Genomic DNA, 12,583 nt, shown 5'->3' on the forward strand with positions numbered 1-12,583 from the left:
GGCAGGCAGGAGGCAGAAAGACCCCATTAGAAACAGCAAGACAGTTATAAAGTAAGGAATAATTAGCACTGCTTGCCTCTATTCATGTCAGTGCAACCACACACACTGCAGCACACAATCCACTTAATTTAATTTCCACACACATTTGTCTTTTAAGTCACAGCTTATTCATTAGTTCTCAAAACTATTTTCACAATAGAAGCTCCCAAGGAATGATCAGTAGGTAGCATTCCATGCATTTTCCATTCGTGAAAGTTTCCACTTTAAAAGTTTTGTGGTGTTTTTTTTTTAAAAAAAATTAAATAAGTGATTTTCCACCATTGGTGATTGGTCGTACACAGTGCTTTTTTCCCTAGAAAAATAAGTGCCGGTACTCACTATGAAGTTGTTACAGCGTGTGTCACACTTTTTAACAGAGAGAAAGACAGAGAGGTGCCAGTACGCGCCACGAAGTTGTTACAGTACACTTAAGTGCCACACTTTTTAATCACAACAAAAAGAGGTAGTGGTACTGTGTACCCTTGAGTACCCCCCTGAAAAAAGCACTGGTCATATAACAACAGCAAACAATCAAACAAACTATCAAGAGAGCAAGGAAGGTAGTTAAAGGGTGGCTGTTTGCCTCAGTTTCTCAGCTAATGTAAACCTCTGGTCCCAGTTGCTGCTTCATAGCACGATGGGGAATGAGTTGGGTCACACATGCACGCACATTGCTTGGTGCCTCAGTGGCAGCTGAACGTGTGAACACGCTTCACTGGAGAGGTGTTGCCTTTGAGAGGTTGCCACTAGGGACTATGGGTATTCTCTGCAGTGCTGGAGACGCGTGTGAATGTGCCATCCAAAGTCACGTTTGTGGGAACAAGCAGAGCTTCTGCCAATTCCTGCTAAAACGAGAGCTGAAATTAATGTTGATTCTTTAATCATTGGAAGTTTTAGCCCAGACAGACCTGAACCTCAAACTCCACAAGGAAATCTATATATTTCCAGTGATTCCCTGCCACCCCCCCACCCCTTTGCTTTTGTTGACATCTGAGGTTTTGGTATGCGGTGTATCAAAATGTGCGTCATTGCTCAAACGTTGATGATAGTTCTATTCCACTTAAGCCCAAACGTTGATCTGGAAACTCAAATATCACCGAGAAACAAAGCCACAATATAAGATTGGGAAATGTCAACAACGAGCCCGTTTTGAATGGAAAGTTTCACTTCAGCTCTCGCTGTAGTGGACTGAAGCGCACTCCTTCCCCAGCACTGGGCATCCTAGCTGCTATTGATCTCCTTCTCTGTGCTCCTCTCCTCACTGAAATGTGCACCTCCTGCCTTTTTAGTGTCCTTTGCCAGTGCTTCTGGTACTGGATGAGCTGGTTGAGAGGTAGATGGAGGTTAACTGGAGTTTCTGAGGGGGACAGAAAGAGTTGTGGCCTAGCTTTGGCCTCTCTGGAGATCATGTCGACTCTTCCTCCATGTGGTTCCTACATCCACCCACCCACCTCCAGCCTTTATGCAGGTAAGAAGGATGCAAGAGTAGCCACAGAAATGAAGAGGAGGAGCCCTACTGGCGGAGAGGCTATCGTGGCAGCGGATTTGTGCTTCAAAGCGGCAGACGATTCCACTTTCCGGTCCCCAATGTTCTGCAGAGGGCGGTAGTTGTTCTCAATATGGGGCCCGGTGGAGGAGTCCGTTGAATGAAGCTCATTCGGAAAAGCATGCACCTATTGGAAGGGAGAAGGAAGGCGTCAGGTGGTGGCACATGGCAAAGGAGGAACTCCTACGTCGGGCAGTGGGATCTACCCGGTGAAGACCAGGATGTGGCAGCTCCATAGCACGAGTTACGACAGCGTGGAGTTGAACTGAGGTTTCTCAGCTGCTCTTGAATTGCTGGAGAATTTCGGTTCTCCCCCGGAGAACGTTCAGCAAACTGCCCCCTCACTCTCCAGTTCCACGACCCACAAACAGCACACAGAATTGGGGGAGGCCAGTTCTGTTCAGCCCCGTGACACTGCTTTTGACAGAATAGGATAACGTAATGAGGCAAATAAGGAACAGGACGTAATAGCGTACAGCTGGAAAATGGCTCTGTTCTCTCTGGTCATCAAGGTGCTTCCTTCTCAAGGCCACCTCTGCTTTCAAAGCCTCTCTTGCCCTCCCATTGGTGCCTTCACCACTCGTCTACCTGCTATTTGGCCACCCCCTGTATATCCTCAAAGTTTCTGACCCATCTAATGCTCACCCTCCAGCTCATCACATCTGCATCTTGTACAGAAAAAATAGGGTCAGGGTTTGGGGTTGACTGTAGAATCCAGCTGCCTGAGAAATCTAAACTTCCATTTCTCATTCCTCCAGGCCTTGTCTTTTAACTCCCAGATAGGGCTAGCAGTGTCCCCTGTCTGAAACCCTAGAGTAGGGCATAGCTCAGGGACAGAACTCTTGCTTTGCAGGTTCAATCCCTGGTATCTCCAAGGATGTCCCGTCTGAAACGCAGGGCAACCAATTCCCCAACTTGAGTCTCCAGCTGTTTTTTGGGACTACAATTCCCATCATCCCTGACCACTGATCCTGTTAGCTGAGGGTAATGGGAGCTGTGGTCCAAAAACAGCTGGAGACCCAAGTTGGGGAAACCCTGAGTTAGATGTACCAACAGGTCTAATTCAGTATTTGTTCCTACCTTCCTGGTGTGGTGGCTGTGGGAGAAGGAATCATTAAACCACAGGCCACCACCCAAAAGCCCAACTTCTAGTAGGTAGGCCTTTTTATTTTACTTCAAACACCAAGAAAAGTCTCTTGATCCTAATTGCAAGCGGAGCCCAGAGAGGAGAAGCCAATTTCCCAAATTTCCCTCATGTATCCCAGAGTATAACATACCTGTGCTGTTGGCCTTTCCCAACCTAGTGTACCTCAGATGGTTTAGACAACAGCTCCTCCTACCTCTCTAAGGACTTCTGTGCCTCAGCATTCTGCCTACACACAGACACACACAAGATGGCAGCACTCACCACGTCTTCCGACACCAGAATGGGGTCGGCAAAGATGGTCCACAGCACAACCTCGTCACACCCGGGGGTGGTGAGGGACCCAGGGTAGCGGTAATAGCGGTCAAGCTCCGGGCGGCCCAGCAAGTCCTGGAGAGAGAAGCTGCCATCGAATTTTGTCTCTTCACCTGTACAGGGGGAGGTAAGTTGCTTGCATCTCTGCTCCATACTTAATTCACATCCTAACCTACACCACAGGGTTGTTGTGAGGATAAAATGTTTTTTTGGGGGGCCTTGAGTTCCTTAGAGGAAATGTGGGACATAATACAGATTTCATAAATAATAATAATAATGGTTCCCCAACAAGGGACTCTTGAATACTTGCAGTTCTATGTGAGGTTCTGAAGAATTCCAAGGGGCCCTTGTGAAACCACCACCCCCAGGATTTATCAGGGAGGCGACTGAAAGAATCACACCTCCCCACTGCTCAAACTGGTTATTTTTTGTTCCAATTCATTGTGGTAGCCATGATGGATTCTCTGAGACAAGAGAAGAACCAGATGTTTTACTTGGCTTTCCACTCACTGATGGACTTACCCTTTTCCTCAACATCCTTCAGCTTCTTTTTAAACAATTCCCATGCTTCAGCTGTCTTGCCCTGTGCCTTCTCATAGCCCTGCAGTAAAGAGGAAACATCATATAGTGTAAAATAAGACCAAGAAATAAAGTGTGATAAAGGAACCTAAGAATCCTAGGGCTCAGCATCTCCTGTTTTAATGTCTTCCTCCCCTTCCCAGGGCTACCTTAAGAAGCAGAGGCAGAGGGAGGCAGGAATTGTGGTGCTCATCGCTCATGATGTCGTTGGCATTATCCAACAGGCGCATACTTTTGGGGACTTTGTTCCAGCAAGAAAAGATGGTTATTTGAGTGCTGGGAAAATGTGATTATCTCCTTGAAAGAAGTGCTTCTTCAGAAGCAACACTGCCTATTCATCACGCAGAACAATCTACTGCTTGTCAACAACATCCACTTCTTCCAGTTCTCCCATTTCTACCATGGAATAGCCAAGTGGTGTTTTCAACAGCTGTGCCCCCTTCCCAGTGAACTTGAGGCAAAGCAGTTCAGTCAGTGGCCTGCTTTGCACATCACATTAAACCATCGGTCAAATTAAATGATGGTTTAATGCATGGGTAGGCAAACTAAGGCCCGGGGGCCAGATCCGGCCCAATTGCCTTCTAAATCCGGCCCGTGGACGGTCCGGGAATCAGCGTGTTTTTACATGAATAGAATGTGTCCTTTTATTTAAAATGCATCTCTGGGTTATTTCTGGGGCCTGCCTGTTGTTTTTACATGAGTAGAGCGTGTGCTTTCATTTAAAATGCGTCTCTGGGTTATTTGTGGGGCATAGGAATTTGTTCATTTCCCCCCACCACCCAAAAAATATAGTCCGGCCCCCCCACAAGGTCTGAGGGACAGTGGACTGGCCCCCTGCTGAAAAAGTTTGCTGACCCCTGGTTTAATGTGACACGGTGAATGACTGGCCAAGAGAAAAACTCTTGCCACAGTTCCCAGAATCGTTTGGGAAAAGCCAAAACAACCAAAATGCTTTACAACTGATATCCCAGCTGGTAGCATAGACATGCACAAACCTTGACCTCCCCAATCCCTCACCTGGACAAAGAATGCTAGCACAGCAATGCCCTGTGGGTCCTTCAAGGCTTCCAATAGACTTGTGTTGTTTTTGGTGTGCACAATGTGTAACTGAGGGGAGAAAAGAAAATAGATCAGTTTGGGACATATCCCTGCTGACCCACCTGGCTGCTCTTTGTGGAGAAACCTCCACGAGCAAAGAGATAGACTGCAGTACACAAAAGCCTGGTGCATATTGGAAATCCATCCTTGTGTCTACTCCCCTTAGACCTGGTCATTCATAATTTCTAAAAAGCCCTCTGACTTGAAAGCTTTGCATACACTGATAAATACAGTATAGATGGAGTTTATGCTGCTGTTATGCAGAGGTAAAAGAAATGTACGTGCACATGCTCAAGGAAACAATTATTATAACACAAAAAATATTTGCTAATAAAGCAAAAGGAAAGAAAAATAAATATAATAAAACATATGCCAGCTGACATTAACATGCTATCAATCCCAGAATCCAGATTAGAGAAGATATCCTCACCTCCATAGAGTACCGTTCGCCGTTTATGTAGTGCTCTGATCCAGGTTTATGGACTCCATCTCCCCAGTGGAGGTGAAAGGCCTTGGCTGTGTATGTAGCCGGAAGCCCAGGGCCGCTCAGCTGGAGACCTTCGCCCAGTTCTATGTCAACTGCAGACCAGACCAATTTCTATTAGTGCATCAAGAGTGTTGGAATTCTCCACCATAAAGCTTCTCTTACTGCTTTTGTAGCAGTGGAAGTGGTGTCATTTGCAATCAATGACGGGCAGGATTGGGCTAGGTTGGTCACACTTTGGTTCGTACGATCGGGAAAGTGAGACCAGTTCCCAGGGTTCTTTTGAGAGGAAGGGAAATGTACATGTGCTCTGCATGTGCTTTGAAGGTACAGTGTGCACATAGCCACAGAAGTGCATTTTTAGGGTGGAGGGGGCTGAGTTTTATCCTGAAAGAGAAACATCAGTGTCCATCACACACTGACGGTCCCATCCTAACTGCACCTCCTCTCAAGTATATCCTATTGATTTTTACAGAGTAAGCAGAGTAATGATTTTGGATTTCAGTTGAACATAATAATGATTCATGACTTATTTGTGCTGATTTTTGAGGGTGATAACTTTTGCCAGGAAGCTTGACAATGCTTAGGATTGCTGCCTTACTAAATTTTAATTAAATCATCAAACTGGAAATTCAAGTACCGTATGTAAAAGGTGCCTTCTCTTCAGGTAGCCATAGGGGTTCAGTAATGTGGGGTGCAGTGCTGCGTGTCTAGAAGGAGGCACTTACCCCCTCCCTCCCTTCTCTTGCACCCTCTTCCGGCTATTGCCAACCAGGCACCCTCCATATGTTTTTGATCAATTCCTGTGCTAGCAGGGGATGAAGGGAGTTGACGTGCAAAATATCTGGAGGGCAGCAGGCTGGCGAAGCCTGGATCCTGCTGAAGCACATAGGTAAAGGTTAAAGGACCCCTGACCATTAGGTCCAGTCATGACTGACTCTGGGGTTGTGGCGCTCATCTTGCTTTATTGGCTGAGGGAGCCGGGTCATGTGGCCAGTATGACTAAGCCGCTTCTGGCGAACCAGAGCAGCGCACGGAAACGCCGTTTACCTTCCCGCCGGAGCGGTACCTATTTATCTACTTGCACTTTGACGTGCTTTCAAACTGCTAGGTTGGGAGGAGCAGGGACTGAGCAATGGGAGCTCACCCCGTCGCAGGGATTCGAACCGCTGACCTTCTGATCGGCAAGCCCTAGGCTCTGTGGTTTAACCTACAGCGCCACCCACGTCTCTGCCGAAGCACATAGAGCAGGCCAATAACAAAGAGCAAAATACATGGTCCTCAATGGAGCATTTCCCATTGATGATTGGGCCATTCAAACATCCCCATCAGAGAGATGCAGAACTGCCTGCTCTGCTATGAAACATGTGTGAATCATTGCCAGGGTAGAGGGTGGGATCGTCTCCTTCCAATCAGAAAGTGACACACACAGAGAACAGGTGGGCTGCCCTGCGGGCAGGCGATTCTGTGTTTGAAAAGTACTGGTCTCTCTACCAGCCAGCTCAGGTGGTCGGTGCCCGTTGGTTTGGATTAAAAAAAAAAAAAAAAAGGGTACACCCACCAGCTAAAGGAGAGAAGCACCAAGCTGTTCTGACCCACCTGAAAGGGGGCAGAATATCACACACACACAAAAAACAACAACTGGAGGGAAGAGGACTGAACATGCTGTCATGGGGCCCTGGCAGAATGTGGGCAGAATGCAGGTGAATTCTGCCTACAGCCTGTTAAACTGAAGGGAAATAAATGACGCTCCCCTTCAGAAAAGAGCAGGCTGCCTTTCCAAACCTGTCCCATGCTAGGGGAAAAGGTTGGGAGATTCTCCCACACTCTTCTGGGCTCCTCCATGCTGCCATCACTGTAAAGTTGGGAAATCCAGCTTTTTACTATGAATACACAGGAAGGGATGGAGTTTGGCAGCTTACCCGTCTTGCAGTTTTGTGTCTTTTTTTTCATACTTTCCTGCTACCTTAAGGACTAGAAGCAAAGTGTTTTAAAAAGGAAATGCTTGCACACTCACCTGTTTTCCCGGTGTTCTTCATTTCCAGCAGTTTTTTGGTGTCGTTGTAGCCGGTGAGAGTCACTGCACCCAGTTTGGGGTTATGCCTGACACTGCTGGTGACAATATCGATGGGAGATTGCCTCTTGCCATTGCAATGACCTTGGGATGACCACGTGTCAGGTCCTGGCCAAGAAAAGAAAGAGCCCAAAACAAGCAACGTGGTAATTAGAGATGGGGAACTGAATTAAATAAATAAAACGGAGAAGTAGCAGCAGCAGGAGGAGGATTCTAAACTTCCCGAAAACGATACCCTCTGTTAGGTAGCCCTCCCACTTAGCCCTGGATCTGTACAAGGAGGTAGAGAGGAAAACACACTTTGCGCATGTTCAGAGGCATTTTTAGTACATTACAGAACAAAGCCCTGGAAATAAAAGTTGAGTTTGGTGTGATGGACTTGGCTCAAAAGTATGCCTTGCTTGGAATCTGTGGCTAAAGAGAAGTTAGGGCTGCTATTTTTCTTACCACATATTAGGCTGTCGTAGCACCAGGAACCTGTCAGGAAAAGAAACAGAGGTGGCATAAGTTTATGGGACCGAATTCATGCAAAGAGGAACATCTAATTTCACCCCCAAGAATTATCCTTTAAAGCCCTTCCCAGCAAAATGGAGACACTTAGGATATGGGTGAGGTCAAGGTGGCGTTACCTGAAGAACTGGCATAGCATCCCCCAGAAAGCAAAAGGACCACCGCAGTGAAGGTCGCTGGTACCCAAACAGAAGCCATAGTATGCTGGAGAAAAAGTGCAGGAGAACAGATGAGTAAACGATACCATTCTTGAACAAATGAGACAATTCTTGAACAAGAGTCTGTGTCAATAGCAGAATACGGAATTTACCAATGTCCGTTCGGTGGCAGAGGTGAGGGAGCTTACCTGGCAACACAAGCAAAAACCAACGTTATACTTGTAGCTGCTCTGCTCTCTACAGGTGACAAACGTTATGATTTCCCCAGGCAGCCACAAGGTCTAGAAACTTGTTTTCTTTTGGAATAACAGTTTGATTTGATACGGACTCCCACAGGGTAGGTGGAGTTACCACATAAATGTGGATTAATGGGGTGGCGGCAGAGCATTAACGAGCAACGAGCGTCTTCAAACTAAACAAGAGAAAACATGCTCAAAACCTCACGGCCAGAGGTTTAATGTGGCTACCAGAAGCCCAGATAAATGAGTCTTGCAAGGTTTGCGGAGCAGATGAAAACTTTAGCGATCTTGGATTGAAGGTCAAGGAAGTTTCTTGCGTGGCCTTGGGACAGCTATCAGTAACTTTCTGTCTCTTTGAAATTGGTCTACAGGTGGCATAGAAGCCGTTCTCCTTTGGATCTGTGGCTTTGAGGTAGCATTGTGGCAAACGAGTTCAAAGCAGTGTCCTAAGGACTGCTTGAAAAGTTCCAACTTTCCCAACGCGCTGGAAGTGGGGAAATACATGAAAGTTGTAGGCAGATCATCTCGTGTGGGTGGTTGTGTGCAAATCTTTTGGTGTGTACAGGATACATGTGCATGGGAGAGGCACACTTGTAATGATTTGCACATAGGAAGCTACAGGGTTCCATCTGGCTCTGTACTGTCTATGCCAGTGGATCCCAATTGGTGGTCCATAGACCCGAGGGGTCCATGTAACCTACCCAGGGGGTCTGTGGCACCATTCAGATGACAAAAACTACCATAGGGTTATTGAAAATTTCAACAGTCTTGGCTTTTGAAAAACAGGGGGTCCGCAATACTTAGGTAACTGGGGACCATTAATCTGCGTTGACTGGCAGCGATTCTCCATGGTCTGGACAGGAATCTGTTCCAGCCCTGCCTACAGATCCCGGGGGCTGAATCCAAGATCTTCTCCATGCAAGGGGGAAGCTCTACCAACCAGCCACAGACGTTCCCACCTGCCAAACCACAAGCCACGGTCATGCCTATTCATTCACAGAAGTGTAATACCATACACACAGACACATCTCATAAAATGGTTTACCTTTCTAAAAATGACAGGGTTAAACTTTAGAACATGAAAAATAATAATAATAGCTTATTATTATCGCCATTATTAATTTACTAATCGCCTTCCAAATCACGGTCTCAAGGCAATTTATGTATAAGACAATTAAAAACAGTTAAACACAAAAACAAATGTATTTAAAACAAGACTAAAACCCTAACAAGCAGACAGGGAACAAAAAAATGTCTTCAACTGATTCTGGAAAGTGCAGATAATTTTCTCCTGGATGTGACTGCCACAAGAAGTGGTGAGGGTCACCAGTGCCGATGGGTTAAAAAGAGATTAGAATATATATATATATATATATATATATATATATATATTGCTAGCTATAACAGCTGAATGGATCTTCCATTAACAGAAGCAGTGTATCTCGGAACACCAATTGATGGGAATGAATAACAGGGAAAGGGCTGTCATCTTCCTGCCCTGCTTTCCAGAGGCATCTGACCAGCCGCTTTTGGAAACAGAATGCAAGATTAAGCTGATCCTCCCAAAACGATTCACCAGAGCACTTATATCGTTAGTAAACACCACAACTGTACCCCTGAGCGCATGTAAAGTTAGTTTCTGCAAAATGATTTCCTTCCAGATCTGGGGGGTCCGGTCCCCATTATTTCTCCACCCAGCCCCAGGTAAACTCACCTGTCAAGTGTGCTCCTCTCTCCGTCCGCCTCCTGACCAAGGTGACACAGATGATGGTGGAAAAGCATCTTGGCTCCTTTTAGGTGGATATATATATCTGTGCATTAAGGTCACCGCCCCGTCTGCTTCTGGGGCGGGTGGAATTACAGAGAAGGGGAGGGTAGATTACCAGGAAGGAGAAAAGAGAAGATAAAAAGGAGCAGGCAGTCAGGCAGGCAGTCAGTCAGTCAGTCAGTCAGGGACGGTGCAGGAAAAGGGGCAGGCCTCAGGCAAATCCATGTAGGCTTAGTCCCCTGCACCTATTCCTGGGGAGGGCAATGATTTCATACGTAAAGGCTGTGAGCAAGTCAATTACACAATTAGGAAATGACTCGAGGTAGGAGCCAACCTTTCAACATGAGGAAGCTCACGTCCCCATTTCTCAAAAGCAACCCCTTCCTCCCCCCCATGCTGTAGAACCCAGGGGCTGATCTAACCACTAGATTCCACTCCCTTCTGCAAAGTAAGGCCCTAACACCTGCACAGATCTATACTTGCCTTTCAGGGGATTAAGGACTCCCCGGACAACAAAATCTTGCCACCTTTCCCTCCTGATCCCAAGTGCTCTCTTTCTCAAGCAACCCAGAAGTACCGGTTTCTTCCCACCAGCAGGGAGGGTTGCCAACTTTTCCCTCTAGTAAAAGTTCCTGTGCCCTTTCTGCATGACAAAGCAAGTGGAAATTCCCTTAGCTACTTGGATTTACAGGCTGGATCCTTTTCACCTGTCAAAGAACCTTTGAAGCCAAGTAGAGCACGAGACTCTTCACCTCAAGGTTGTGGGTTTGAGCCCCACATTGGGCAAAAAGATTCCTGCACTTCAGGGGGTTAGACTAGATGACCCTCGGGTCCCTTCCAACTCTACAATTCTATGATTCTAAGGGGAATGAGGCCTAAGGTGCAGGGATAGGCAGAGGCTTTCCAATTCAACGGATGTATGTTGGCATGTTGAGGGCTGATGCGAGTTGTAGTTCAAAACGTCTGGATTGCGTCAGTTTTTCCTCCACCCAAACACTCCCACAAAGCTAAGATTCCCATGAGCAGGGCTATGGTTTTTGTAACAGTCGCCAGGCAGGCAGAAATTCAGCAGGTGATGCTTCCCTCCATCACTGCATCGCCCGCCAGCTTTATCTCTACAGTCAAAGACATTGGCAGGTTGCAGAGGAGAGGGAGAGGGAGAAGAGAAGCAGGGCTCCCCATCAGCTCTGCTGACACACCAGGTGCTCTGACTGCTCTTTCCCCTCATCTCAGCCATTCCATCAGGTTATCTCAGGCATCCCCAAACTCGGCCCTTCAGATGTTTTGGGACTACAACTCCCATCATCCCTAGCTAACAGGACCGACCAGTGGTCAGGGATGATGGGAACTGTAGTCCCAAAACATCTGAAGGGCCGAGTTTGGGGATGCCTTTAATGGTTATCTGAACTATTTCAATTCAAGCCATCCATTTTTTTAGCAGTAGGAACTGATGGCACCTGACATTTGGTTTCTTCCTCCCTACTCCCCATTCCCTTTTCCTTTTCTGTCATTTTTGAAAATATTGTAAGCTTGTGGGAAACAACAGCTTTTCGGAAAATAATGATTGTTCTGTAAGCTGCTCTCTGGGAGCCTTTTCAGCTGAACAGAGGAGAAAAAAAAATATCTAATTAGGTTCTACTTAGAGTAGACCCACTGAAATTAATGGGCCTAGATTAGTCATGCTTATTAACTTCAGTGGGTCTGCTCTGGGGAGGACTAGCATCAGATGCAGATGTTTCTGTTTAATTTCTGCCTGTGATGCAGCTGTTCAGACAGAAGAAACCAGCCAGGCTAGAAGGGAAGACAAGGGGCACATAGCCCTGCTCTGGAAAATACTGTACTGATTCCTCCTCAACCCCATCAGCCACCCAGCCCCAATTCTCTGTTGGGGAGGGTAACCAGGGGTCCTGTCTCTCCAAAGCAGCTATTTCCCTCAGGGGAAAACTTTGGTAATATGGTGCCCTGAGCCAGGACATAAATTGCACCTCCCCAATATAATTTTCAAAATAATTCCTTTTGGTACAGTTGCTTTTTTACGGATCTTACAGGGATGCTGGTGGTGGCGGGGGCAACTTTGCACCTCCTTGGCTCAGCACCCTGTGGGGGGTAACCGCCCACAGCACCCTAAATCTGGCACTGATTTCTATGTTAAGATCAGACAAGTGTTTGAACAGAGTGCTGTAGGGACACTCGCACTTAGCCATCAAAGCACACTCTTTGGTACGTTTGGGGGATGTGGTTTTGTCATTACAACAAACCTCTTTCCCACTGCAAATTTCAAGAGAACTGGTTGGGGCAGGGCGGGGTATGTGGACTGACCAGCTTTGATCCACTTCGTACTACTCACCCTAAACAATACCCGGTATTAATCCTTGTAGGGGCAATAGAGGAAGTGAGGATGAGAAGGGATACTCAAGGGTAGTGGAGTTCTATTCCCACTACAGGCTAGAAGGGGAGAAATCGAGATTAGACGGGTATGGGGTTGGTGCCCAGAGTCCTCCAGAGAGGATTGAGTTGCACTGGGCAAAGCATTAGAGAGGATTGGGTTGGTTTTTCAGGGATGGGTGGGTTCAAGACTTCTAGATTTTTTGGAAGGAGAGAGCTGGGCTGTGTGTCAGGATTACTGGCT

General features: G+C 46.8%; 1 protein-coding gene across 2 annotated transcripts; it reads right to left on the reverse strand.

The window, feature by feature from the left end:
- Positions 1–106: 106 nt before the first annotated feature.
- Positions 107–10,508, reverse strand: LOC308461679 (carbonic anhydrase 4-like). Of its 2 annotated transcripts, none has more exons than XM_080978798.1 (10): positions 9,901–10,508; positions 7,909–7,993; positions 7,727–7,756; positions 7,223–7,387; positions 5,152–5,300; positions 4,641–4,730; positions 3,567–3,645; positions 2,994–3,157; positions 1,557–1,712; positions 107–881 (listed from the first exon to the last, which is right to left on the reverse strand). In XM_080978798.1, the coding sequence occupies exons 2-10, from the start codon at positions 7,985–7,987 to the stop codon at positions 786–788; spliced, it is 1,008 nt and encodes a 335-aa protein (XP_080834924.1). In that variant the 5' UTR covers positions 7,988–7,993; positions 9,901–10,508; the 3' UTR covers positions 107–785. The 2 variants fall into 2 exon arrangements, with proteins under 2 accessions (XP_080834924.1, XP_080834923.1); XM_080978797.1 differs by having other exon boundaries at positions 107–884.
- Between the last annotated feature and the right edge of the window lie 2,075 nt (positions 10,509–12,583).

Source organism: Podarcis pityusensis, assembly GCF_964106645.2.
Source record: "Podarcis pityusensis genome assembly, chromosome: 13".
Classification (NCBI taxonomy): domain Eukaryota; kingdom Metazoa; phylum Chordata; class Lepidosauria; order Squamata; family Lacertidae; genus Podarcis; species Podarcis pityusensis.